The sequence below is a fragment of the Vipera ursinii genome, assembly GCF_947247035.1.
Source record: "Vipera ursinii genome assembly, chromosome: Z".
NCBI classification, from domain to species: domain Eukaryota; kingdom Metazoa; phylum Chordata; class Lepidosauria; order Squamata; family Viperidae; genus Vipera; species Vipera ursinii.
Genome location: NC_139517.1, coordinates 37,081,773 through 37,108,455, shown reverse-complemented (window position 1 = coordinate 37,108,455; position 26,683 = coordinate 37,081,773). Strand labels below are relative to the sequence as shown.

The 26,683-nt window shown below is 41.8% G+C and overlaps 1 protein-coding gene across 1 annotated transcript in view; it reads right to left on the bottom strand.

Moving 5' to 3' along the window:
- LOC310648454 (keratin, type I cytoskeletal 17-like) overlaps positions 1-26,571 on the bottom strand; it is a 36,390-nt gene extending 9,819 nt beyond the window's left edge. The window contains exons 1-7 of the mRNA XM_083376291.1: positions 26,456-26,571; positions 23,060-23,188; positions 20,979-21,061; positions 18,370-18,526; positions 9,683-9,844; positions 7,816-7,941; positions 7,025-7,233 (exon numbers count right to left, since the gene is read on the bottom strand). Coding sequence (XP_083232417.1) covers positions 7,025-7,233; positions 7,816-7,941; positions 9,683-9,844; positions 18,370-18,526; positions 20,979-21,061; positions 23,060-23,188; positions 26,456-26,536 — 947 coding nt within the window. The 5' untranslated portion in view covers positions 26,537-26,571. The remainder of the gene's footprint in view (positions 1-7,024; positions 7,234-7,815; positions 7,942-9,682; positions 9,845-18,369; positions 18,527-20,978; positions 21,062-23,059; positions 23,189-26,455) is intronic.
- Positions 26,572-26,683: the final 112 nt, after the last annotated feature.

The window sequence follows — 26,683 nt, the reverse complement described above, 5'->3', positions numbered from 1 at the left end:
GTCTAAGTGGCTGATCACAGCCCCTACACCATAAGGCGAAGCATCGCACGCTAGGTAAATTGGTTTATTTTCTATAAAGTGGGTTACAGTTGATTGGCTGGAAAGAATGTCCTTTAAAGTTTGGAAACTAACTCTATGTTTGTTCAGCCACTGCCAAGGAGTCTTCTTATCTAAGAGTCTGTGGAGGGGTTCTGCAATGGCAGCCTTGTGTGGCACAAACGTATGGTAGAGGTTTACCAAGCCAAGGAAGGCCTGTAGTTCAGCCTTGTTCCTTGGTTCAGGGGCCCATTTAATTGCTTTAATTTTGTCAGGGGTAGGGTGGATTCCATTTTTGTCAATCCTGAACCCCAAAAAATCAGTGGACTTAACCCCAATGCTACATTTTTCCTTTTTTAGTTTCAATCCAGCCCTCCTAAATCTGCCCAATACCTGTTCCAGCCGCTCTACTAACATTTCCTCATTTTTTCCAGCTATCAAGACATCATCAAAGTAAGGGCATACTCCAGGTATGCCCTTTAAGGTCCTCTCCATCACTTCTTGAAAGATGCCTGGAGCTGTTGCAATACCAAATTGCAGTCTGTGGACTCGGAACGCCCCCTTGTGGGTAACAATCGTCTGTGCTTCTGCAGCCTCTTCAGAAACAGTCAATTGTAAGTACGCATGCGCCAAGTCTAGCTTGGCAAACATGGCGCCGTCCTGGATCGTGGCGAGGACCTGCTTCACCGTCGGGACCGGGTAAGCATGCTTTTTCATTCCAATGTTCAGGGTGGCCTTGTAGTCAGCGCAGATTCTCACATCCCCATTGGGTTTGAGGGGTGTGACAATCGGCGTTTCCCACAAACCACCCTCAACAGGTTCTAATACGCCTTGGCCTACAAGCCTGTCGAGCTCGGCCTCGATTTTTTCCTTCAGGGCGAAAGGTACCCTTCGGGCCTTAAGCCTGATTGGTTTTACTGAGGGGTCTAGATTAAATTTAATTGGGGGCCCTTTGTATTTACCCAGAGATCCATCGAATACGTCTGCAAATTCATTGCAGACTGATTCGAGGGTCTTATTTTTAATTACTGAATTTATTCCCCCGATCCAAATGCCCAGGGCAGGGAACCAGTTAAGGCCAATTAGACTAGTCCTATGTCCCTCAGTAACTATTAATTCTAAGACCCCCTTAAATCCCTTGAATTTAACGCTAAGGCTAATCTTTCCTTTTATTTTTATGGGGCTTTTTTGGAAGTCAGTTAATTGAATGTTTGTTGAACTAAGTGGAATTTTTCTTCCACTTATTTGTTCAATCCTCTCAAGGGTTTCACTGGAAATTATTGACACTGAAGCCCCTGAGTCTATTTCCATTCTGCAAGGAACCCCTTGCAGATGGACTATGATTTTTAATTTTCCTTCTGGAAAATTGCAACCTTTCCCATTTCTCCTGCGGTTGACACGCGCCACCTCCCCTAGATTTGGAATTTTAACCCAGGGTTTAGGGGTCTCCTTGCCACTGAAATAAGGGGTTACCTTACCCTCGGGCCACACATCGACTTCGTGAAGGCGGTTGTCGCGAGCACGGCTCCTACAGATGGCCTGGATGTGGCCGGTCTTTCCACACGCCCTGCACTTTGCGGTACGGAATCGGCAAGAGGCGCGGGGATGGTTGCCTCCGCAGCTGCCACACCGGTTCTGGTTGTCGTTGTCGCGCGGTCTGGTTGCGGTGTCCCTCCATGGTCGTTGTGCCCCCGTCGCTTGTCTTTGCGGAGTTGCGGGTTGTTGACGGCGGTTAGGTTCAGGCCCTTCACTTCTGGGTGGTCTTGGCGTCAATTTCCCGAATCGCCTAGAGACTTCAGCAATATCTTCTACCCACTGCTGGTCCGCCTCCCCGCAGTCCACATAGCCCTCTTGGTTGATCTCGGACGGCGCTACCATGCTGCTGCGGGGGGGGGGTCGCGATACCCGGTGGATTCGTACGTTAAAAGTTCATCGATCACTTCCTGCAGATCGCCAGTGGGTTTGGCGATTATTCTGTTTTGTAGCTGCTCGTCACGCAAGCCCAGTACTACTCGGTCCCGAATTCTTATTTCTAAATTGTCGTATTTACATCGTACTGCGGCTTCCCTGACGGCAGCGACAAATTTTTGTATGGATTCTCCCGGTCTCTGGTTCCTCTTCTCAAAGATGCGCCGCCAGAAGAGTTCGGATCTCCTAGGTGTAAAGTGGACCTTTAGTTTGGCTAGGAGGTCGGCATAAGGCACGCTTGAGACCGGTTGCGGTTGACACAGTCCGACAGCGATTCGATAGACCGGTGTGCCGCAAATCGTCAATAATGCTGCCGCCTTTTTCCGGTCGTCTGTGATTCCGTTCACTAACAGGAACCCTTCGACTTGTCCGATGTATTCTTCCCAATCCTCGGGGAAGTTTGGGTCGAATTCCTTCAGTGACCCAATTTGCGCCATTCGGAGAATTTTTCTTATTCTGCCGCAGCCGCTCGGTTGACTGTGACTCGTTTCTGAATTTGCCGCCTTTGCGCGACAATTCCGCCAATTCTCTGGTCTTCTGTCTATCCCACCTTCGTCGCCAATTGTTTGGTTCTGATAGACGAGGACTCAGAGTAGTTTAACAATGAACGAGTTTATTGAATACACAAAAGTCAACTGTCAATTGTCAAATGTTGCAACCTTTTATAGGGGTAGTGTTTGAACTGTAACCAATCAACGGAGTCTATTTTCCCGCTTCTAGTTTATTGCATCCAATGATTGCACCTGAATCTCCCGCTCAAAACCCTGCTATAATGCAATCTGCTAATTCCCTTGTTAGCAACTATTTACATACACAACAGTATTCAAAATGGACCCTGTTATGTACTGGGCTTTTGTGTTACACCATGTGGGTTGCTGGAGCAGCTAACGGCTCTCCAGCAACCCAGACTAACTGTCTCCTGTCCTGCAATTGGCTAGCTCCAGGCGGCAATGGGTGGTTCAAACCTATTGGCCACCGCCTAGGGGCTAGACTATATATTGCGGCTGGTTGCAGCCCTTGCCCCAGTACAGTTTCCAGCAAGAAATAAAAGTATGAGTTTTCCTGTACTCAGCCTTGTGTCGTCATTCCTGCACCCAAGAACCCACTATTTAACAGACCCTATATATTATTTTTATGTAAGGGTGTAGGTTTATACATGCCCCAAAAGTATGTCCTACCTCAAAAATAAGCCCTAGCTTGATTTGGGGGGCTGGGCCTAAAAATCAAGCTAGAGTGGTGGTGGTGGGTGGAGCTGCCCCACATGCCCTGCACCCACTTACCTTGCAGCCAGGCCTCACCTCTCCTCTCTGCGGCATCCCCAGACCTGTATTTTGCAGTCAGAGCCCTTACTAGAAAGCCACTGCAGTCAAGAACTGAGCTATGGATTCAATCCATAGCTCGGTTCTCAGCTGCGTTGGCCTTCAAGAAAGGCCTTTGACTATGAAATGTAGTCAGAGGTCCATTCTCAGCTGCAGAATGAAGCTGCTCCTTCAGCCACAGAAGAAGTGGGCTCACTGGACCAGAGGTGAGTGAAAAAGACATACATATACCTCAAAAATGAGACCTGGTGCCTCTTTTGGAGGCAAAAATAAAATTAGACCAGGTCTTATTTTTGGGAAAACATGGTATGTTGTATATAGCATATTTAAATGTGTGTTATGTACTGCATATGTACACTTTTGAGATCAAGGAGCAAAATTTAATTTTTAATGTATGCCAATGTACCCACAGTAAAAAAGGACAATAAAGGTTATCTGTTCTATTCTCTATGTTTAAGCAGACAGATGAGAGAGCAGGCTGTCCAGAAAATGGATGGTACCTATGCTACTTTCAGCTCTTCTCTTTAAGCCCTCTCACCAGCAGCAGCAAGTTGTCTATAAAAGCTTTGCTGTGAAACAACTGAAGATATATGTGGGGGAGAGAAGGAGATGTCTTTGTGTGTGGAAGTAAAGCAACTTAAAGTAGTTGGAAAGGAATGTTCTTCTCTAGCAGCATGCACAAAGAGGAATAGCAGGAATAGCAGTAGCAGCAGGAAGAGTAGCAGTGGGAAGGAGTGGAGATAGTGAGTAGTGAGTAATAGTATGTGAGAGCTTGTATGTATTGTCTAGGGACGTGTGTTGTTGCCTATTCTGTTGGAGTCTTGAGCCAACCAAATTGGATATAAATTAAAAGAATTCATCACAGGGAATGAATAAAAGTGGGATATCCAAAACAAGATGAGATATCCAACATAAGATGGCATCCACATGGGTGGAATTGGCTCAAACTCAAGGAGTTCATTAAGTACTCTTTGTCAAAAGAAAACAAACCATAGCTACAAATGGAAGAAAGTTTGGCCCTTGCAGACTTCAGACTTTGCAGATAATAATTAACATCCTGACTTCAGAAACCATACTTGCCACTAGAGTCTACACCAAACAGGGATGGAAAAAGTAGACCAGAAAAACACTGTCTCCCTTAGACACAGAAGAAGCTACTGCTTTGGTAGAGACAGGTATCTACTTCATGCCTGCAATTAAGCAAAGAAGACAGACCAGCCAGGAAAGGGGCTAGGCTCAGATATTTGAAGCAAACGAAAGAGGAAAAGTTTCTGTTAATTAAAAAAGAGAAAGAAGAGCAGCTTTGGGGGGAGAAAAAGGAAAGGTAGGCAAAAATGGGAAGAGTGAGAGGCAAGAAAAGAGTTTAGGGATCTGATAAAGGAATCCAATCACTAGAAGGGGCATAGTCACATCTAGGGTTTTCAGAACATGTTGAGAGGGAAGGTAGTCCCAAAGATATAAAAATCCCTAACTTAACAGAGGAAGAAGATATAGAAGCCTATTTTATTGTATTTTACTATATTTGAAAGATTGCTACCTCTTGCAAATGGGAATGAAACTTGGGAGTGACCTGAGAGTGAACAGGTGGCCAGATGAATAACAGGAAATGCTGTAAAGGCCTATAATTTATTTTATTTTATTTTATTTATTTGATTTATATACCGCCCTTCTCCCGAAGGACTCAGGGCGGTGTACAGGGCAATAAAATAAGAATACAGGATACAAGATTTAAAGTTAAATGATTGTGCCCAATGTAGTAGGTTAGTTAAAATAATGTTAAAACCCCAAACCCATCAGGCCAGGCCGGCTTGTTCGAATAGATAGGAGCGAAGGTCGGGGGCCATCCGGAGTTCAGCCGGTAAGCGGTTCCAAAGGTTTGGTGCACCCACCGAGAATGCTCTCCCCCTGGTCTTCCAGCTAGGAAAGCAATGGATTATTATCATCATATTAAAGAAGTAATTCTTATACAGGTACAATATATCTCCTTATAGGTAGAGTTTTAAGAGCTACGCGTATGACAAACCTGAAGGGTTTGTGAATTGTGAACAAGATTGGAAGAAAATGTTTGAGGCCAAATAAAAGGAGCATAGAAAAAAATGGTAAAAGAAGTAATTTTAGAACAGTTTCTACGTGTACAAAGTCCATATTGCCTTGCATTTTATTTTATTTTACATTTATTTGTTTATTTGTTTGTTTATTTAATTAATTTGATTGATATCCTGCCTTTTTCAAAGAGGCTTGCATTGTACATAACATTTCCCCTCCCAGCTTTTCCCACAAAAATAGTAGCTGGACTGAACAATAGGATGGTTCAAAACTATTCACTGGGTTTCCATGGCTGAGAGGTGATCTTGAAGCTGGGTTTTCCCAATCCTAGTTCAGCCAAATAACCACATTGTCTGGCATTCTAATCTTACAGTGGCCAACCAGATTTCATGGTGAAGCTCACAAAAACATGGCGACCATAGTTTCCAATTTAATTTCTCCAGCCACTGATATGCTGGGGACTATACTTGAGATAGCCTGTAATTATCAGGACTAGTAGCCATCGATGCCTTGTTTTCCAGGAATTTATGTAATTCCCCTTTGAAGTAATTCATAGCTATTATCAAGCTCCGTTGCCTTCTCAATTGCTTGATCTTTTTAAAAAATCTAAAAAGTCTCTCAAACGTATAACTCTTCTTCATAGGGCAGGGGTGTCAAACTCAATTTCATTGAGGGCCGCATCAGCATTGCGGTTACCCTCAGGGGGCCGGGTGGGTATGGCCTGGGTGGGCGTGGCCTACTGGGTGGGCATGGCTAGAGTGCGTATGGCCTACTGGGTGGGTGTGGCCAGCTCTACATCGTTCGCATCAAGGGTGCCTATGGGGGCCTGGGCAGCAGTGGGACAGATCTGAGGGTCCCTGGCAGAAGGAGGGTCTCTGGGCCAGGGCCAAGGCAGTGGGGGCTGTTCCCTCACTGTTTCCAGTATGGCTTCGCAGGCCACATGAAACCACTTCACGGGCCACATCCGGCTCCCGGGCCTTGTGTTTGACATGTCTGTCATAGGGGCTTGATCCAGCCTATAACTATTTTAGAAGCCTTGTTTACATATTTGTCATTTAAGTATGTATTTATTAAAACATTTGATAAGTAGTCATCCACCTAGATTCTAAGGATGGTTTATAAAATAGAAAAATAATGCAACAATTTATATACTATTTAAAAAACTTGCATAAAAATATGTTCCATCATTTCCAGCTTACAGTTTCTTTCCAAGTTGCATTTCATATGGGTTCATATAGAAAATTTATATAACGCATACAGTAAGGACTTTCATACCATGTGGCGACTCCTGGTCAGAGATGAGCAAAGATATTTTTTCTGTTCCATACTACAGTTGGCCAACTAGCTTTCCTCCAGGAAATTCTGTTTCATCCCTCTCACTCACCGGTTTCCTTTCTCACTCTTCAACTGTCAACCAACAATCCATGGCTGTCAGTGAATAGAGGAAGAAATTTCTCTTACAGATAGATCATTTGTTTAAAAATCAATTCTTCAGATTCATTCAATCCTTTCCAAATCTCCTGATATTTCCCAACTGAATGCAAATGTTGCTGTTTTAAGTTACATAAATATCAGCACTCCCTTATAAATTGTAGGAACAGAAATGAATGGATCAACAAGCTGGACAGATGGCACTCATCTTCCACACTCCTTACCCTTCAAGAAGGCACTTGTAGGTTGATATCTCCTGTTCCAGTCTGTTTTTAATATCCATCAGCCACTTGTAATCCTCAGCTTGGTTCTGGGCATCCGACTTCAGTTGTAGCAGCTCTGCCTCCCAGGCAGCCACAAGATTTTGTAACTGTGATAATTCCAACCCATAATGGGATTCCACCTCAGCCAGGGTTCCCTCAAGGGCTTCTTTCTAGGAACAAAAAAAAGATTTTTGTTTTTCTGAAGACACTAAATCCAAAGATGCTTTGTGGGGCCCAGGAAAAGCAGAGGGTAGATGGAGAGAATAGAAACTTGGGTCCAGCTTACAAACATGAACTTGCTTTCAAGAAGATATTATAAAAAGTCTACATAAATGTTTAGTTGAGAATACCGGCTAATGATATCCGGAGTAAGCAGTCTTAGACTTTTTTAATAAAATAATTTAGAAGCTTGCCTATTACAAGGAAAGTATCTTGTACATAATTTTTATTTAAAGGAACCTTTCAAGGCATTCTTAAAATGTAAGGAAGGCTGCCAGTCTCATTCTCAGAGAAATGACAGACAGCATCTTAGGAGAGATGGGGTGCAAATCAGCCTCCTAAATAGTAACTTTGTGAAAATGTTCATAACCTGCTCTAAAACTTCCAAATAGGTCCATTGGTCCCTAGTATTGAGACATTCCTTCTTTGGTCATGAGAGAACTAAGTTCATACTAAACTTTAGTCAGTAACACTACTTCTACATTTGAACTTATAGCATTCAGTCCACAAATTTGAAAATGACTGGAACTGACCATGCTCCAAAGAGATTGCAGCTCAATCTCCAAAGCCTGGGCCAGCCGTTTCAACTCCACCATCTTCATCTGAGCACTCTGCAGAGCCTCAGTGCTGACAGAAACCTCCTGATTGAGTGCATCACACTATGAAAGAGAGGAGAAGTTATACATTAGATATTCTAACCCATATTCCCCATACCTTTCTGTTCAAACTCGACCAGCATCTGCAAAAGATGTTCATATGCATGTGTCTATAATTAAAATGAATCAGATCAAAATTCTCTACTAAGATCACTCAACTTTTGATGCAATCCATCCAACATTTTTATGGTTTAATAATCCAGCCTAATGCAGATGAACACTATGCTTGTTCATAGAATCATTGGCTTGGCTTCAGTTGGCTATGAGGCATTTACAAGTGCCTTGATTGCAAGACACTTAATCCTGCTGCAATTTATTGCCAATTTGCCCCTTAGCTGGATTTTGAGATTTCATAAGTCTTATTATCATCCAAAAATATTTGATACCTAATCTCAACAGTTATGAAAACTAGAAACATGGATTTTTTGTTGTTTGAATGGAAATGTTTTTGAATATTCTAGATTTGCAAAGTAGGACTGGAGAAGTTGCAGAAACTGCTCTTCCTGGAAACTGCATGTAAAATATTTGTCTTCTTAAAAGAGAAAAAAATATCTGGTTTGGGTCTCAAGGTTGTTTCCCTTGTCAACCTTGGTTGCTACCTCTGTCTTCTTCTTCTTCTTCTTCTTCTTCTTCTTCTTCTTCTTCTTCTTCTTCTTCTTCTTCTTCTTCTTCTTCTTCTTCTTCCTCCTCCTCCTCCTCCTCCTCCTCCTCCTCTTCCTTGTCTTCTTCTTATCATCATCCTCAGCCTTAGCCTATATGCTTCATTTAAAAAGAAATAGCTATTTGAATCTGAGTGGAAGGAAAGAGTGCCTAAAAGTATTACACACAAGGATCTATGTGGTCTCCATGATTTCTGGGCACACTACTGTTGAAGCAAGGCAGCATAGCTTCGCCTTCCATTCCATATACCTAAACAAAGACTGTGTTTGGGCAATGAGACCACGTCTTAGTTATACCTGAAGGCAACTGAATAGAGTGTGAGGTGGAATGTATTCTGGAGTCCAGGGAGGGACAGGCTCTTTCCCAGAAAGCAAAGACAGCAGTACTTGAATGTCTGGCAGGCAAGAAGAGGGCAAGCGTGGACTCTCCCTAGCTATTCACAGAATATATATATATATATATATATATATATATATATATATATATATATATATATATATATATATATATAGTTATGCAGATAATTGCTTTAGTCTGACAAGATTCTATTTGTAAGTGAACAACAATAAAAAAACTATTCAGAAGTTATACTTGGTTTTTTTTGGACCTGACAGATATCAGCTGGACCATTACATAGTACACAGCAGTATCCCCCAAAATCTCAATTCCTACCTCTTCACATCTTGCATCAGAGGAATTGTGCATACATATATGATTAAGAGGAAAAACAGAAACTTGTATTTTCCCTTATTTCTATCAACCATGTGGTCTCTTTCTGAGGACACTTTTCATGTGGTAGTGTAAAAGTAACAACATAAAGAGGAGGAAATGGAAGTATTTAGGGTAAAGGCCTAACAAACGGTATAAATAAAAAGTCTTTACTATATCAGAGAAGGGAAATACTTGAGAATGAAAGACATGTTACTATGATATGAGAATTCAGCCAAAACAATTTTTTTCTATTTTTATATCATGCTGTTTCTAGCTCCTACAGACATATATAAGCTCACTTAATGTTTGCATCCTCCCTCTCCTGAAAAGGGAGAGACATTTCAGTGTTTTGCTTTGCCAAACTTTTCCTCACCTGGGATTGATGCAAAGCTTCAGCTTCCTGGCGGTTCTTCTCCATGACACCCTCATACTGGTCACGGACCTCACCCAGGACTTTTTGTAAATTAATGCCAGGCATGGAGTCAACCTCCACATTGACAGTGGGCCCTAGATGCCCCTGGAGAAAAGCCACCTCCTATGGTGTGAAAAAAAGTTCAGAATTGATTAGTTCACATGTATAGGAAACCAGTCAAATATCATCAAGGAACGAGCTGGATGGCAATATACAGCACCCAGCAGTGCCACAAAATATTAATTACATGAAATTAAATAAAAATGTCATAGGTGGGCCCTGCAAAAAAAAAAGTTGCATTGGAGTCCTGGAGTCACTTCCTGCTTCATCACTGAAAGGTTTCAAAGACTGGATACTGTGAAGGAATGTGCATTCTCTTCCTCCTGGGAATCCAGATCACATTGCATCAGATAGTCATTTGTCTGGGATGGCCTAAGGCTTCCTGCCCTGGACAGAGGGTTGCATTAGAAAACCTCCAAGATCCCTCCAGCCCTAGGATTCTGTAATTCTGTGATTCTACAAAACAATCCCCAGCAGCATTCCAGTCTGCAACATGCCTTGTTTTAGCCTTAATTATATTTAAAATGGGAAGATAAGCAAGAAAGTGAAAGTAAAGCAAGCAAAACAAAGTAGAAAGAAAAATCAGGATTATACTGAGGTTCTAGAGCATTTTGAATTTGATTCCAAGATGCTTCAAGAATTGGGGGGGGGGGGACACAGCCATCTGAAATGCTTTAAGGGACTGTATCTTTTCCCTGGAAGTTGACTCCAGCTGCCACATGCAACTGAAATATAAACTATGTAATTCAGCTATGGGCTTCTTCACATTGCATATTTAAGCTGCAAAACGTCTATACCATCTGGAAATGAAATTGGCTGTCAAACCTGCCCCAAATTAAACATTTATAAAAGAAAGGCCCTTGACTTCATTTGGTTAAAGTGATAAGTTCTTGCCCCCCACCTTAACAGGGACATCAATAATGCAGGAAAAAGGGAGAGAAAACTTAGAATGATTAGTTAGTTTTCAGTGGGGTTTATCTGGATATTTCTTGTGAAAGAGTTTTGGGGCTTGGACATGCTGAGCATCTACCCATTCTGTCTCCGAAAGAGGAAAGTCCTTCCATGCAACCAAGTATTGGATTTTTCCTTTGTGTTTATGAGACTCTAAAACAGACATGTCAAACACAAGGCCCGGGGGCCAGATCCGGCCCGCGAAGTGGTTTCATGTGGCCCGCAAAGCCATCCTAGAAACAGTGAGGGAACGGCCCCCACTGCCTTGGCCCTGGCCCAGAGACCCTCCTCCTGCCAGAGACCCTCAGATCTGTCCCACTCCTGCCCAGGCCCCCATAGGCGCCCTTGATGCGAACGATGTAGAGCTGGCCACGCCCACCCAGTAGGCCATACGCACTCTAGCCACGCCCACCCAGTAGGCCACGCCCACCCTGGCCATACCCACCCGGCCCCCTGAGGGCAACCGCAGTGCTGATGCGGCCCTCAATGAAATTGAGTTTGACACCCCTGAATAGATTGATTACAAACAATGGCAGGACAGAGTAGCAAAAAAGGTGCATTGGGATATCTGCAAGAAATTGCACTTGCCTACAGGCAAGAACTGGTGGGAACATAAAATAACAACGTAATAGAAAATGAAGAACTAAAGTGCTTTGGGATTTTAGAATTCAAACAGACAAGCATCTGCTTTAATATTATTAAACAACAACATCTGCCTATCCCAGGACCTTAGGAAAGACTCAATAAGTGGACAAAACTGTAAGATCAAATATAAATGTTTGGTTGACTGTGTAACCCACAATAATATTAAATTTATACGCTGCTCAATTTCCATCAACTCTAGGGTGGTTTCTAGATCTGCGAAACACTAAACCATAATATGATTAGCCTAGTTGTGGTTTACCTATTATTTTCATTATATCTTTTCAGAAAAACACTTAATTTTTCCAGATGTTAAAAGGTACATAATTAGTCACATTCATCGCCTGCATTGTGCACATCAACGTCCTACTGAGACTGACTCTCTAATCCTTTTTCAATAATTTCTGCCCAAACCTAGAACCAAAATTGGAAATGATTATAAAACAATCACAGCAAGCACAGAACAAACAAAATAAAGGCTAAGGACATAGAACATAGAATAACAGAGTTGCAAAGAACCTTGGAGGTCTTCTAGCCCAACCCCCTGCTCCAGCAGGAAACCCTACACTATTTCAGACAAATGGTTGACCAGTCTCTATTTAAAAACCTCTACAACTTCCTGAGGCAAGTCTTGATCGTTCTAACTGTCAGGAAATTTCTCCTTAGTTCTAGGTTGCTTTTGTCTTTGATTAGTTTCCATCCATTGCTTCTTGCCCTGCCTTCAGATGGTTTGGAGAATAGATGGGCCCTCTCTTCCTTGAGGCAGTCCCTCAAATATTGGAAGACTGCTATCATGTCACACCTGGTCCTTCTTTTCATTAGAATAGACCAGACATGTCAAACACAAGGACCGGGGGCCGGATCCAGCCCGCGAAGTGGTTTCATGTGGCCCACGAAGCCATCCTGGAAACAGTGAGGGAACTGGATGGAAGGGAGGGAACTGCCAATAATCTTTTCAGCCATCCTCACCACTCTCTGCACTGCGTTCCTGTCTGAAGCAGTGATGCTTCCAAACCAGACTGTTATGCTGTATGACAGGATGCTCTTGAGCAGACATGTCAAACACAAGGCCCGGGGGCCAGATCCGGCCCGCAAAGTGGTTTCATGTGGCCCGCAAAGCCATCCTAGAAACAGTGAGGGAACGGCCCCCACTGCCTTGGCCCTGGCCCAGAGACCCTCCTCCTGCCAGAGACCCTCAGATCTGTCCCACTCTTGCCCAGGCCCCCATAGGCACCCTTGATGCAAACGATGTAGAGCTGGCCATGCCCACCCAGTAGGCCATATGCACTCTAGCCACACCCACCCAGTAGGCCACACCCACCCAGGCCACACCCACCCGGCCCCCTGAGGGCAACCGCAATGCTGATGCGGCCCTCAATGAAATTGAGTTTGACACCCCTGCTCTAAAATCTCCTTAACTTCAAAGTGTTGCTCACTTTCAATCAAAATGGGAATAGATGCCAGTTTTGTTGCAGGGTGTAGGGGAGAAATGATTGCCAGTTTCTATAGGCTACAGTGAAAATGAGGCCAAGTACTGGCTTCTGGTTTGCCAACAGCCGTAAATGGATGCCTGGAGGACGGCTCCCGTCTACCACATCCAGATTCGCATCGCTGGGGGGTCCTAAATGGACCGAAGAGTAGCCCTGGAGGGGTGTCCAGACAGAAGGGGCTTTTGCAGAAATGCGGGGGGACAGCAACCCCCCCCATTAGTGCCTGCATTCCCTTTGTACTAATGGACAAAAGACTGACCATAGGAATATGGCCAGCTCCTAGGCTGCAGACAGCTGAAGTCAAATCACCATCAGGCAACATTAAAGCAGCGTGGAAGAGACAAGGGTAAGATTCCTCTCTTGTACCTTAATCATCTTTTTTTCACCTAATTAAGCTGCTAAGTACTTCCCCCCTGTGGAGAGGGAGGGGGATTTTAACCCTCCCTTTGGAAGGCTGTGAACAAATTCAGGGGTGTTTTTTGGAAACAAAAGAACGTTTAAGAAAGAAATAACAAAAGAAAAGAACTTTTAAAGTACTTGGGGGACACTCAGTGGCTAAATTTGAAATTGCAATTCTGACTTTTTCTTTAAAATAAACCAAGAAAATATTTAAGAAAACAAGATAAAGAGTAACCTTGAACATCAGATGTGAAAGCTTACAATGGAAGTTTCAAAAACAAATTCATGCTCTGTGGGAAATATCTTACCAAACTTATCAGCTCCTTTGTACAGCTGGCAATGAAATAAGAGCTTTTGGGAAGGAACTAGAAAGCATCTCGACAAAACAAACTCAAATTCAAACTGTGACCACAACTAATATTTTACTGGGACAGAATTCAACAGAAGAAATTGAACAATTAAATACATTGGCAAAAGAATTAAATAGTCAACAAATACAGATTTTTGAAGATGGTGATGGAGAAAATATGGAAGGAAGTTTATTTGGACCAGAACCATTGTATCTAGAGGTGAAAATAATAAGACTTGGTGTTGTTGGCAGATTCTTTAAATCTTCAAAGGGGGTCCACTTCAATATGATATAGTAATACAAGAAGGCTGTGATGACCCTGAGGCAAAGAAGCATAAATTGACATGGCAAAGGAAGAAAGCAAGAATAAGATTGAAGAAATATGAACATTTTTAAGAGGCCTGAAATAGATAATATTAAAATAGACAGGATGGTACTGGGATTATGAGAATGTTTTGATGAGTAGATAAAAATATTAACTAACAAAAAAATTTAAAAAATACAAATTTATTTATTTATTTATTTGATTTGTATACTGCCCTTCTCCCTAAGGACTCAGGGTGGTGAACAGTGACATAAATAACAGAATGCACAAATACAGACATTGAAAACAAATTAAACCCTAATTTTGCCCAAATGCAGAAGATAGTTACCTTAAAACAATAATTACAACAGAACCCGTCAGACCAGACCGGATTGCTCAAACAGATATGTTTTTAGGTCGTGTAGGAAGGAGCGAAGGTCGGGAGCCATCCGGAGCTCAACTGGTAAACGGTTCCATAGGTCAGGCGTGCCCACAGAGAACGCCCTCCCTCTGGGAGCCACCAGACGGCATTCTCCGAACGGCGGAACCCTTAGGAGGCCCTATCTGTGGGAACGCACTGGACGGAGGGACGTTGACGCTGGCAGCAGGTGATTCCTAAGGTACTCCGGACCCATGCCATGTAGGGCTTTGAAAACCATTACCAGCACCTTGAATCTTACCCGGAGGACAACTGGGAGCCAATGCAGCTCACGGAGCAGAGGTGTAACATGGGAGTATCGGGAGACTCCCAACACAACTCTCGCGGCTGCATTCTGTACCAGTTGGAGCCTCCGAGTGGTCCTCAAGGGCAGCCCCATGTAAAGAGCATTGCAGTAGTCGAAACGAGAGGTCACGAGTGCCTGAGTGACCGTACGTAGGGCATCCCGGTCTAGATAGGGCCGTAATTGGCGCACCAGGCGAACCTGGGCAAAGGCTCCCCTAGTCACAGCTATTATGTGGTCTTCCAAGGAAAGCTGTGAATCTAGGAGGACTCCCAAGTTGCGAGCCCTATCTGTGGGGGGTAATAACTCACTCCCTAAAGAAAGAGATGGAATGTTCTGAATATCCCGAGATGCTGGTACGTACAGCCACTCAGTCTTGTCAGGGTTGAGTTGAAGCCTGTTCCTCCCCATCCAGACCCGAACTGCTTCCAGGCAACAGGACATCACATCAAGGGCATCACTGAGGTGGTTTGGGGTCGAAATAAAAAGCTGGGTATCATCAGTATACTGGTGATACCCGACTCCAAAACCACGAATGATTTCACCTAGCGGTTTCATGTAGATGTTGAATAGGAGAGGCGAGAGGACCGATCCTTGAGGGACTCCACAAGTGAGAGGCCTCGATCTCGATCTCTGCCCTCCTGTTAATACCGACTGCGAACGTCCCATGAGATAGGAGGAGAACCATTGGAGAACCGTGCCTCCCACTCCCAATCCTCTGAGACGTTGCAGCAAGATACCATGGTTGATGGTATCAAAAGCCACTGAGAGATCTAGAAGGACTAGGACAGAGGAACAGCCTCTGTCCCGAGCTCTCCAGAGATCATTTATTAGTTCGACCAATGCCGTCTCTGTGCTGTGTCCGGGCCTGAAACCCGATTGGTAGGGGTCCAGATAGTCAGTTTCCTCCAGAACCGAAGGGAGTTGATGTGCCACCACACTCTCAACAACCTTAGCAAGAAAGCGAAGGTTGGAGACCGGACGAAAGTTGTTTAATATAGTTGGGTCCAAGGTAGGTTTCTTGAGGAGGGGTCTCACCACTGCTTCTTTCAAGATGGAGGGGAAACAACCCTCACTCAGGGAGGCGGATATCACCGCCTGGAGCCAGATTCGTGTTCCCTCTCAAGCTGAATAAACCAGCCAAGAAGGGCACAGATCTAATAAACAAGTGGTGGAGCTCAGCTTCCTCATAATTCTGTCCACTTCCTTTGGGGTCACAGGGTCGAACTCGTCCCATATAACATCGACAAGACCACCCATGTTCTGATCGTTAGACTCTGCCCAGTCGGAGTCTAAGCCGGTCCGAATCCGAGTGATTTTGTCTGACAGATGTTGGCAAAACTCCTCGGCACGACCCTGTAAGGGATCCTCCTTCACCTCTTGATTAAGGAGGGTGCGAGTTATCCTAAACAAGGCGGCCAGGCGGTTATCTGCGGATGCAATGAGTGTAGCGAAGTAATTGGACCTCGCCATCCTTATTGCTGCAAGATAAGATCTAGTAAAGGATCTTAGTCGTGATCGGTCGGATTCAGATCGGGTGGATCTCCAACGGCTCTCTAGGCCCCATCTCCGACGCTTTATCTCCCGGAGCTCCATGGAAAACCATGGAGCGAACTGGGATCTGCATCGGGTCAGGGGCCACAAGGGAACAACTAGGTTAAGTGCATCTGTGGCAGCCTTTTCCCAGGCTTCCACTAAGGCATCAACTGAGTTGTGAGCAAAGGAAGCAGGTGGAGACCCCAGTGCTGCCTGGAACTTCTCAAATGTATGAACATTAACATTGAAATATTGAGTTTTTCTAAATAATATGGGTTAAGATGTATATATGCTAAGAATGATAGAATGTAACTAATATATTTGGATGCAGAGACATGAAGGATGTACTGAATGTTAAAATGGAACAAATTTTGGTTAATTTTTAAATATGTGGAAACTATAAATGAGAAACAAGAATATTTTATTGTCCTCTTTTCTTTTTCTTTTTTCTTTCTTCTTTTTCTTTCTCTTTGTTTCCTCTTCTTTTTCTCCTTCTTGCAATTTGTATCAATGACTATTACTTTAAATATTGTATAATTGATAGAGATATGGAAATGAGATAAATGAGAACTGGACTACATTACTAAGTATTGAAAATTGTATAAAGGAAAAAGAGGTTATTTAGTAATATGAAATTGAGAAATCTTAAAATGTTTTAATTTTAATATTAATGTAAAATTAAAGCTAGAAAAAATAGATAAGGTGTTTGATGTTTTAAAGATGGAATGTTAAAATATGACATATACTAAAAGATTGATGGATATATATTCAAAAAATAAAATAAAATAAACTATTAAATGATTGATGGATAGCAATAAGAAATATGTTAATCTAGATAAGAGATAGTATATAGCGAAGAAAAAAGAGAGAGAAAGTATTGGTTATAATAATGTGGAGATTTGTAATAATAGGTATTTGTCTGAAATGGAACTATTGTAACTCGGACACCACGTTGCTTTTTAAAGATACTATTGTAAATATTGGAAAACTAATAAAATATTATTTAAAAAAGAAAATGAGGCCAAGTACTGTGTAGTTGGGCAATCCATTCAGCCAATGATGTGGTTTGTGGTTTGGTTTGGAGTATTCGAGCATAGCTACTATCTCAGGTACTGCTCCAAGGTGCCATTCATATGTTCACACACACACACATTCATCTGAGGATGATGGGAGGAGCTAAGCCCTTGCACTATGCCAAGTAATTTTAGGAATTCCTGCCAAAATTGCAAAGTAAATTGAAATTTTGTAATCTGAAATGATGCATTCTGGGGCTCCATAAGTCTAGACAAGTGTTGCACGAACAGCTTGGCCAAAGTGCGTTCTGAGGAATTTTACAGCATGGCACAAAATGTATTTGTTTAGAGAAAAGTTCCATTATCACCCAAATTACTGAATTTCCTCAGCTTTCCAGCAGTTCCACTATAAAATCCATAGAAATTTCCTTCCAGGGCACTTGGGGCTTTGCCACTGCTTGGAAGAGACCTGGGATCTTCCCCAGATGCCTTTTAGCTGATGCACAGTTAGGGCAGCTAGTCATGTAGGTTTCAATGTGTTTTTTCAGTGATAGCCACCAGCATTGACATCTCACAAGGTGTAGGAGTTTTTACAAAGCCAAAAGTGTCCCACCATTTTTGAGTCGTGGCTTTTCTGCAGGACCACAATCTGTTGGTTTTTTAGGATGTACAGTTTGGCCCCCCACCCAAGCCAGGCCATCATGTAAAATGCAGTTAGCTTTAGGGGCTTTGAACCACTTGTCTTTTTCTAATGCCACTTTTAATGCTGTAAGCAATTCATCTGGCATCTGCAAAGTGAGTTTCCCTTGCTCTCTAGTGATGGCTGGTGCTGCTAACTGTTGGGAGGAGATGACTGGTCTGATGACTTCAACTTCAGAGCTATTATATTGGGGGGTAACCTCCAAAGGGCGTCACCTAGCATCTTTTCTCCTTCAAACTGGAACTTTGTGTAGGCCCATTAGGGGGAAAAAGATAACTTGTGTTCCTTATTACCGTACTTAGATTCCAAACTCAGATAGCCTAACAAAAGGAAACAACATGATTTGTATTCCAGTAGACATGTAATTACAAAGTACTTATATTAAAGCACCATGTGGTAAGATTGATCTAGGAAGTGTTATTATTTAACATGCATGTTTAATATCATGGTCAAATTTTTCACACAGCTAAGTCCATACTTACCTGCTTGTGGTTTCTTTTGAGACAGGCCAACTCCTCTTGGAGATTGTCAGCTTGTACCTGCAAGCTAGCTCGGCTTGCATTCCATTCTTCTAGGGCCTTTCTCAATCCTCCAAGGTCTCCCTCCAAAGTCAGGCGCATGGCTACCTCAGATTCCAGTCTACAAAAAGCAAAAGAGTCCACACAGCACATTTCTATCCATGGCTCTTGATGGCTACATAACCGAGAACATCAAATGCTTGAGTCAACAGTCACTGCTGGGGCAAGGATCTAGGTGTTTGAGCTAAAAACAATGGTCCTACCCAGATCTCCTCTAGTTAATCTCTCTTGGCTTGACTTCAGATGATATTAGATCTAGGGACAACTAAAGGAAGATTACATCTTATTGACATTCTGAGCTTCTTTCTCATTCTTTCTCTGTTTCCCAAGCTTAAAACCTATTTCAGTTTTTGTAACTGTTTCTTCATACCACACAATATTTTTTCCTAAGGCCATCTTTAGAGAAAGAAAGCTATAGGATATATAAAGTCTTCATAAGTCCAATTAATAATCAATCATGTTAAACATGTCTAGTTAGATGTTCATAGGACATGCAGAAATCAAGATTTTCTAACAATTATAAATATAATGCCATATTTAGTTCTGGTTTGGATATCCAATCAATATTAGCTGCTCTCAAAACCCAACACAAAGAAAGAGAAAGGAAAAGAAAAAGGAAAGCATTAACAGAAATGTATTAGCTATTATTTTTCTTAAACAGTCTTCAAAAAACTGAAGAATTGGATTGGAAGAAAAATTGCTTTAAATAATTGAGTAGATTTACAAACTAAAGGTTTTTGAGTGAATTATATTTAATACTAGACTATCTGACCATTCGGTCATCATTTCAGAGACATTTCTTTATCAGATTCCTCAATACCTTCAACAATTTTAATATACTTGAAAAGTTCTTAAAAATACAGGGAGATATTCAGATACCTTGAAAGTAGCTCATGTTGAACTGTATAGCACAGCCAAGCATCAGAAGTTGACCATAGGGAAAGTTTTATGACATTCTGCATTATGTCATAAAATGCTTCATAAAATTAACAAGTTTCAATTCCATGTGAGTCATGGATCCCAGATTCTGGATACATTCTGTAAATTAGTCCCTTTGAGTTACCTTGATTGAAAAGGTTTTACACTATGATGCACCATTTCACTCAATTACAGACAGTTTAATATTATATCTTGCAAGCCAGCCATGGGAGACTCTGGTACTCCATTTATGAACAGAATAGAATTAAAAGGATATAAAGTCCAAAACATGGCACTTAGGACCACCTGCGTGTTTATGCACACCCTCTGTGTTGTTGTTGTTAGTTGCGAAGTCGTGTCCGACCCATCGCGACCCCATGGACAACGTTCCTCCATGCCTTCCTGTCCTACACCCTCTGTAGGCTGTCTGATTTATCTGATTTATGCATTGGCTTCCAGTTCCCCTCCGGGTGAGATTCAAGGTGCTGGTGATAAAGCCCTAAATGGCATGGGTCCAGATTATCTCAGGGAGCACCTGCTGCCAGCATCAGCCTCCCATCGTCCTGTGCGCTCCCACAGGGAGAGCCTCCTTAGGGTTCCGTCGGTTAGGGAATGCCGGCGGGTGATTCCAAGGGGGAGGACATTCTCTGTGGGCACACCTGCCCTATGGAATGAACTGCCAGTAGAACTTCGGACTGCCCCGGACCTTCGCTCGTTTCGCCAGGACCTGAAAACTTGGTTATTTGATCTTTCTGGCATGGACTGAGGGGGTTTTAATTTAACTTTAAATTTTAAATTTAAATTTGTTTTAATTGTGGGCTAGTCTTAATTTAATTCTATTTTAATTGTATTTATTTGTATTGTTTTAATTCACCCTGTAAACTGCCCTGAGTCCTTCGGGAATAGGGCGGTATATAAAATCAATTAAATAAATAAATAATTTTACTCTCAAATACACACTTTTGTACATCTTTGCTTGGTTTTTTTTCTCTGAAAAGTATATACAGTGCTGAATCCCAAGCATAACCGTACTGTGATCCATATATAAAAGAGGTGTGAAACTGGCTGATTTGCTTTAAAATGTAGACTGGATTAAAATATGAGCATCCTTGCATAGAATTCTAATCAGTAATTTGAGTGAGTCATTTTAATTTTAATTCTTTCCTATTGGTGATATCTTTTCAATATTAAAATTTTCTTTAAGGTCACATTATTCACATTAGCTAGTCTATGAGTTGGTAGAAAAATATGTTACTATCAATGATAAATGATAATTGAATAAGGAAAAAGGAAAATTATCATTTTGCAAATTCCTTTTTGCAGCCTGTATAGCCAGCAGCCCTGGCTTTGCTTGTTATCAACTGTAATTAAGGTGCTCAAAAGGAGGGGGAAAAGTTAACCATGTTTTTACCTTGTATGTTATCTAAATTGTTGATTTAAAAAAATTAATATTTGCATCATGTCAGGAGGCCAATAAATAAAAACACAGGTACATGGATTTATTTTTTAAAAAAAGTTAGGAAACCAATAGTAAGACAAATATGGTTATGTGTGTGATGAAAAAGTAAAGGACAACATCAGTTAACTAAACTTACTTCACCCTGAAATCAGCAGCAGCAAGTCTGGCATTATCAATCTGTAAGAGCAGTCCAGCATTTTTCAAAGTCTCCTTCTGAATCTACCAAAAAAAGGGGGGGTGTAGAGTTCAAAACATCATCATGGAGAACACCATTTAGCAAGGAAATTGTTAAATAAGTGTACAAAATTTGTTTAATTTATTTTGGATATTGTATCTATAAAGGTCATGCAATCACTGATATATATAACACTAACAAAACACATTATACATACAAATACAAATATAAGATTAAATAAAGTACCAGCATAGAGGTAAAAGTAAAGGTTTCCCATGTACAGTTGTGTCCAACTCTAAGGGACAGTGTTCCAGTTCTTGCTGAGGGAGCCAAACTTCCATGGTCATGACTATACACTGAGATGCATGGAATGCTTTTATTTTCCCACTGAAGTGGTACCTATTTATCTACTCGCATTTGCATGCTTTCAAACTGCTTGGTTTCCAGGAGCTGGGACAAGTAAAAGGTGCTCAGCCTGTTGTGTAGCTTTTAATTCTTGAACCTGGCCTGAGAAGTTCAGCTTCTTTAACTGCTGAGCTATCAGGCTATATATTGAGAGAGAGAGACAGACAGACAGACAGACAGACAGACAGACAGACAGACAGACAGACAGACAGAGAGATACATAAACATACATATATATATATATATGTATATATATATACATACAACTATATACATGTATGTAAAGTGAGTGGACAATACAATAGATAAGATCAAATGTAAAATTAGGATAAAACCATGATAAAATTGCTATAATATGGTGCCACAGAGTTGCAATAGCATAGATATTATAGCTAACCATCTAACTCCATGGTGACGAACCTATGGCATGTGTGCCACAGGTGGCACGCAGAGCCCTCTCTGTGGGCACACACACCATCACCCCAGTCCTAGGTCTTCAGCTGGGTTTTATAAAACCTTTTCACTTTAGGCCTCTGCCGCCATGTGCAAAAAAAAAAAGGTTCAACCAATCAATTTCAACTTCTCGCAGGGAAAAAAAATCTCACAAAGTTGGAATTGATTGATTGAACTTTTTAATCCCAGTCTGCCGTTACCACCACAGCCATACCCACCCAATGGGCCATGCCCACCCAGTTGGCCACATCCACCCAATGGGCCACACCTGCCAGGCACCCGATGTTACATAAGTGGGTTTTGGGTTGCAGTTTGGGCACTCGGTCTCTAAAAGGTTCGCCATCACTGATCTAACTGCTTCTGGTATGGCTGTGATGAGATCATCCCAGGTGCTTTGAAATCTCCTGGAGGGACATTCTCAAAGTTTATGAATTATCATTTGTTCTGGTGCAATACATTCACATCGCTGACTCTCAGCAATTCCCCTCTTAAAGACCTTTGCCTTAATTATGGTATGGCCTGTCCTGATTCTGTTCTGGTGGCCCCATATTTTTATGGGCAACTGTATTCCTGGGAGTAGTTTTATTGTATTTACATGACCTATTTGACTGTAGTTATTAAAGTCGCCCATTTTGATCGCAATTCTTCATCTAGATCATAAGACTGTGATATGTTATCCCAAATTGGTTTCCTAGACTTAAGCCTGGTGAGAGGTAGAGAGTCTAATATTTTATGTGTTGGAAGATTTCTAGGAATCAACAGCTTGTTTATCTTATTCCAATCTTGAACTGTCTGTCGTTATCACCTGAAATCAGGAATGTTAGTACTTTCATCTGAGCACAACTTTATGGTACTGCAAGTAATTTTGTGAGACAAATAAAGCCACCAACTCAAAAAGCAAATGTTGAGGGCCAGAAACTGATATAACTTCACATGCCACATGGCTAGTTCTTTGCCCTGAAGTCTCCATCTTCAGCTGCAGTGCAGGACAAAATAGCATGACTCATGTAAAATAAAATATAATCTGTTCAACTTCTGTATATACAATGGGAGGCATCACTTTGACGTCTTCCTCAAAAACAAAATATCTCGAGACAGTCCTGTTTCATGTCACTAATATATCCTATGTCTAAGTATAGATGCCCTAACAGAAAGAAAAAGAGAAAACCATTTCAACATAATACCTCAGACTTCATCTGGGTCATGGTATTGAAATAGGCACTCATATCATGGGTACCAGTTGATACTTGTTTTGTGTAAAACTCTTGGATGTTCTGCTCCAATTGCATGTTAGATTTCTCAAGGGACAGCACCTGTTTTAAGGAAAAGAAAATGAAATTTGAATTTTTATCAGAATAAAAAACAGCTCGCAGAATCATAAAACCACTAGATGTGCTTAAGTATCATCATTAGAAGGGACTACTGTCAGCTTTGGAGCTAGATTAATAGATACATAGACACATATATAGACTGACCTGAATGAATAATTGATTGACTTCCCTAACTGGTGCCCTCAAACTATCAGAATTCCTCACTCATATGGTCAACATCAATAATTAGATTTGAAAGACTGAATTAAGGGCAGAAAAAAATCAGCCCCTCCTTCCTCCTGCAATTCCTGCCTTTCTTGATCACACCTTTAATAGACTATACATTCTTAGAATTGACATAGGTACTTGGCCAGTTCCTCACTACATACCATCGTCCCTCAAGTCTTTGGAATACTGTTGTGCTGCTATAGCTATAGGGAGAACAGGATTTATTTTCTCCAGCAATTTCTGAGTGATGTTAGAGGACATTGGAGGCCCTCAGTGGGGAAATGGCTTTAGTCAGATTGAAAGGAATACAGGAGGGAGAAAGTAAGAGAAAGTGACCTCAATCCTGCACTTACCTATTGGGGAAGCCTAGATTGGTTCCAGTCCGAAATGTGGATGTAGAAAGAATGATAATGGGAATACTTCAGCATTTTTAAAATCAACAGAGGAAATAGAATAGTGAAGCATGAAAACTAGACATTTTCAAAAGTTATATTGGCAGAATCCACTAGGACATTTCCTAAAAGATTGGGAACTTAGAAAGATATGGTCTGAAAATCTCTAGCGGGCACTAGATGAGGGAAAAGTTGTTGGAAGCTTATTTGCTTATGTATTATATTTAAATGAATGAAAATGGTGTAATACAGGTAGTCCTCGAGTTACGAGTTTAATGGAGCCTGCCCATTCCATTGGTAACGTGAAAACTCGTGGGAGTGAATCTCGCACCTCAAACAAGATCACTCCCTTGCTTATTAAGACACACGCTCGTTAAGTGAACATGAGGCATCTCAGGGTGGGGAAGGCCATGGAGGGTCTAGTAATGGAACAGACCCACTAAGATACCTCATGCTTCCCACTCCCTTTATGTCGCGCCAGACTCACCTTGAAAAGATCTGTCTTCTCTCTGCCGTGGTTCCTGCTGCCACCCGGATGTGAGGCTGGGGATGCTTCCGCATGCCTCTGGAGGCTGGAACCAGATGTTGGAGGCTTTTTCCAGGCTGCTGCCGCCCAGTTCTGAAACTGGAGGATGCTTACGCGTACCTCCAGAGACTGGATTTGGGCATCTAAGGCCTTTTCCAGGCCCCTGCTGCCTAGAAGTGAGGCCAGGGGATGCTTCCGTGGCTCTCTGGCAGTCAGATCCAGCCTCTGGAGGGCCGCGGAAGCATCCCTGACTTCAGTCCCTGGCGGCAGTGGTCTGGAAAAGGCCTCCAGGGCCCAGATCCAGCCTCCAGAGGCATGCGGAAGTGTCCCCCAGCTTCAGTTCCATTCTCTGTTGCAGAGGCCTAAAGTACCATGAAATCATGCAAGATCAGTAGAGTGAGATCTCACCCCACTGATCTTATGTGATCCTGTGTTACTTTAGGCCTCCATATTCTGTGAATGCACCAAAGGCCTGGAGCAGCCAAGAAAGCGAAGCATCTCGATCTTTGCAGGGTGAGTATTGAAGGCCTAGGGAGACCTGGGCAGGGATGGGGAGGGAGGGAATAACCAAGGTTAATGTTGCAGTACCACTGTGGTCGCTCATAAGGGTGAACAACAGCCGTGGTGCAGCAACATTCATAATTTCTGGTCTTGCTCGTAAGCACTAGGGCTTGCTTATTGCGTAACTTCAAACATTTGCTAAGTGAATGTTCACAACTCGGGGATTACCTGTACTGCTCTTGGCTAATCACATGGTTATTGCCATGGAAGGAATTGGAACCATTTCTGTTCTGCTCTGCTATATCTTGTTATGTCTAAAGTCTGAAAAGAAAAGTCATTTTAATTTGTCTTTGCAAATATGGTTCCATGTTCTCATACCGAGAAGGTGGATTACAACCTATTCAGTTGTTTCTGCACTGGAGGATTTAAAATCTTCTGTTTTCTCTGTTAAACATTCTGGGTTAATTATTGTCTTCTAAACCCTTGTTTAGAATTATAGATCTTAAAGAGACTCATAAATTAAGAGAAATGTCAAGTTAGAGATAAAGGCAGACGTTGTAGAAGAGTAAAACAAGAGATTCTAATTTGTGTAGACAGAATATTCATCTTCATGGTGAGAGGACAATTCCATCCTGGGTGTTGTCATACTAATGATACATTGCGCCAAAGTGCAATTAAACCATGTTTCTGTGATACCAAACATATGGAGTTGAAGGTAAATTATACCTTGCCTACCCCACTCCCATCCCAAAAAAGATGGTGTATCAATCCCTATAGCTATAGCAATGACTGATCATTGCACATAACCCACAATTAACCGTTTCCTATGCTAACTTCCAAATCATTTGAATTCATTGTCTGTTACAACTTTCTGACATTGCAATATAAAGCAAGAAAATAAATCTTCCATAACTAAAGCATTTTTTCCTCAAAAATAAATACAATACAGAATATAATCAGTTATAGAAATGCATTTATTTATTGTTAATCCATAAACTCAAATAATTATCACTGTGCTGTGTTCTGGAATACCTGTATTGTACTGTGAAACCTATTTCACACAAAATAGGATGAGGTTTTCTAATGCAAGGTAGAAGGATTGCTTTGACAGCATATGTATGGGGGGATTGTTGTCTTAGAGCACCATGAAATATGATTTTACTGTTAATATTCCTGTTTTCTTTTTTCTGATTTCTTTTTATATTGTGAGCTGTCCAGGGTTATATTCCCCCCAATAGCATATAAAAATAAGTCCCCTCAATAAATAAAACCATTAAATAAAGCAGATCAGGATGCTTCAAAAAATTTAAAAAAAAACACTTCCCAGGCTCCCAGTGTAAATCAGGTACTTTGTATTTTGTTTTAAAGTATTCACCAGCATGCTTGAAAGCCCTGAACAGATAGAGCACTAATGATAGAAACAGTCCCATATGAATCTTCCTACCAGAAAAAAATGCTAAAAGGTTTGTCACTTAGACAAGCACCTTCCTTGTCAAGTACCAGTCTTATATCGTTATTCTCCCATATTCCACAAAAATGCCCCAAAGACAGAGATTGACATATCTTTATAGTATTATTCTTTCTCTGACTTTGCCATTAGCTAAACATTATCTGATTACTTACTTTGTCTAGGTAGGCAGCCAGACGATCATTCAGATTTTTCATGGTACCCTTTTCATTCACGTCCAGAATATTTGTGTCCATAAATGCCTGCCCATCACCATATGGCAGCCCAGCCTTGTCCCTGATAACCCTATGGATACTTGGCATTGCCTGAGACCTGCCTAAGGTAAGCAGGCATCTTCTTCTGGGTCCCTGGATGCTTCCAGAGGACAGGCTGTGGCTGGAAAA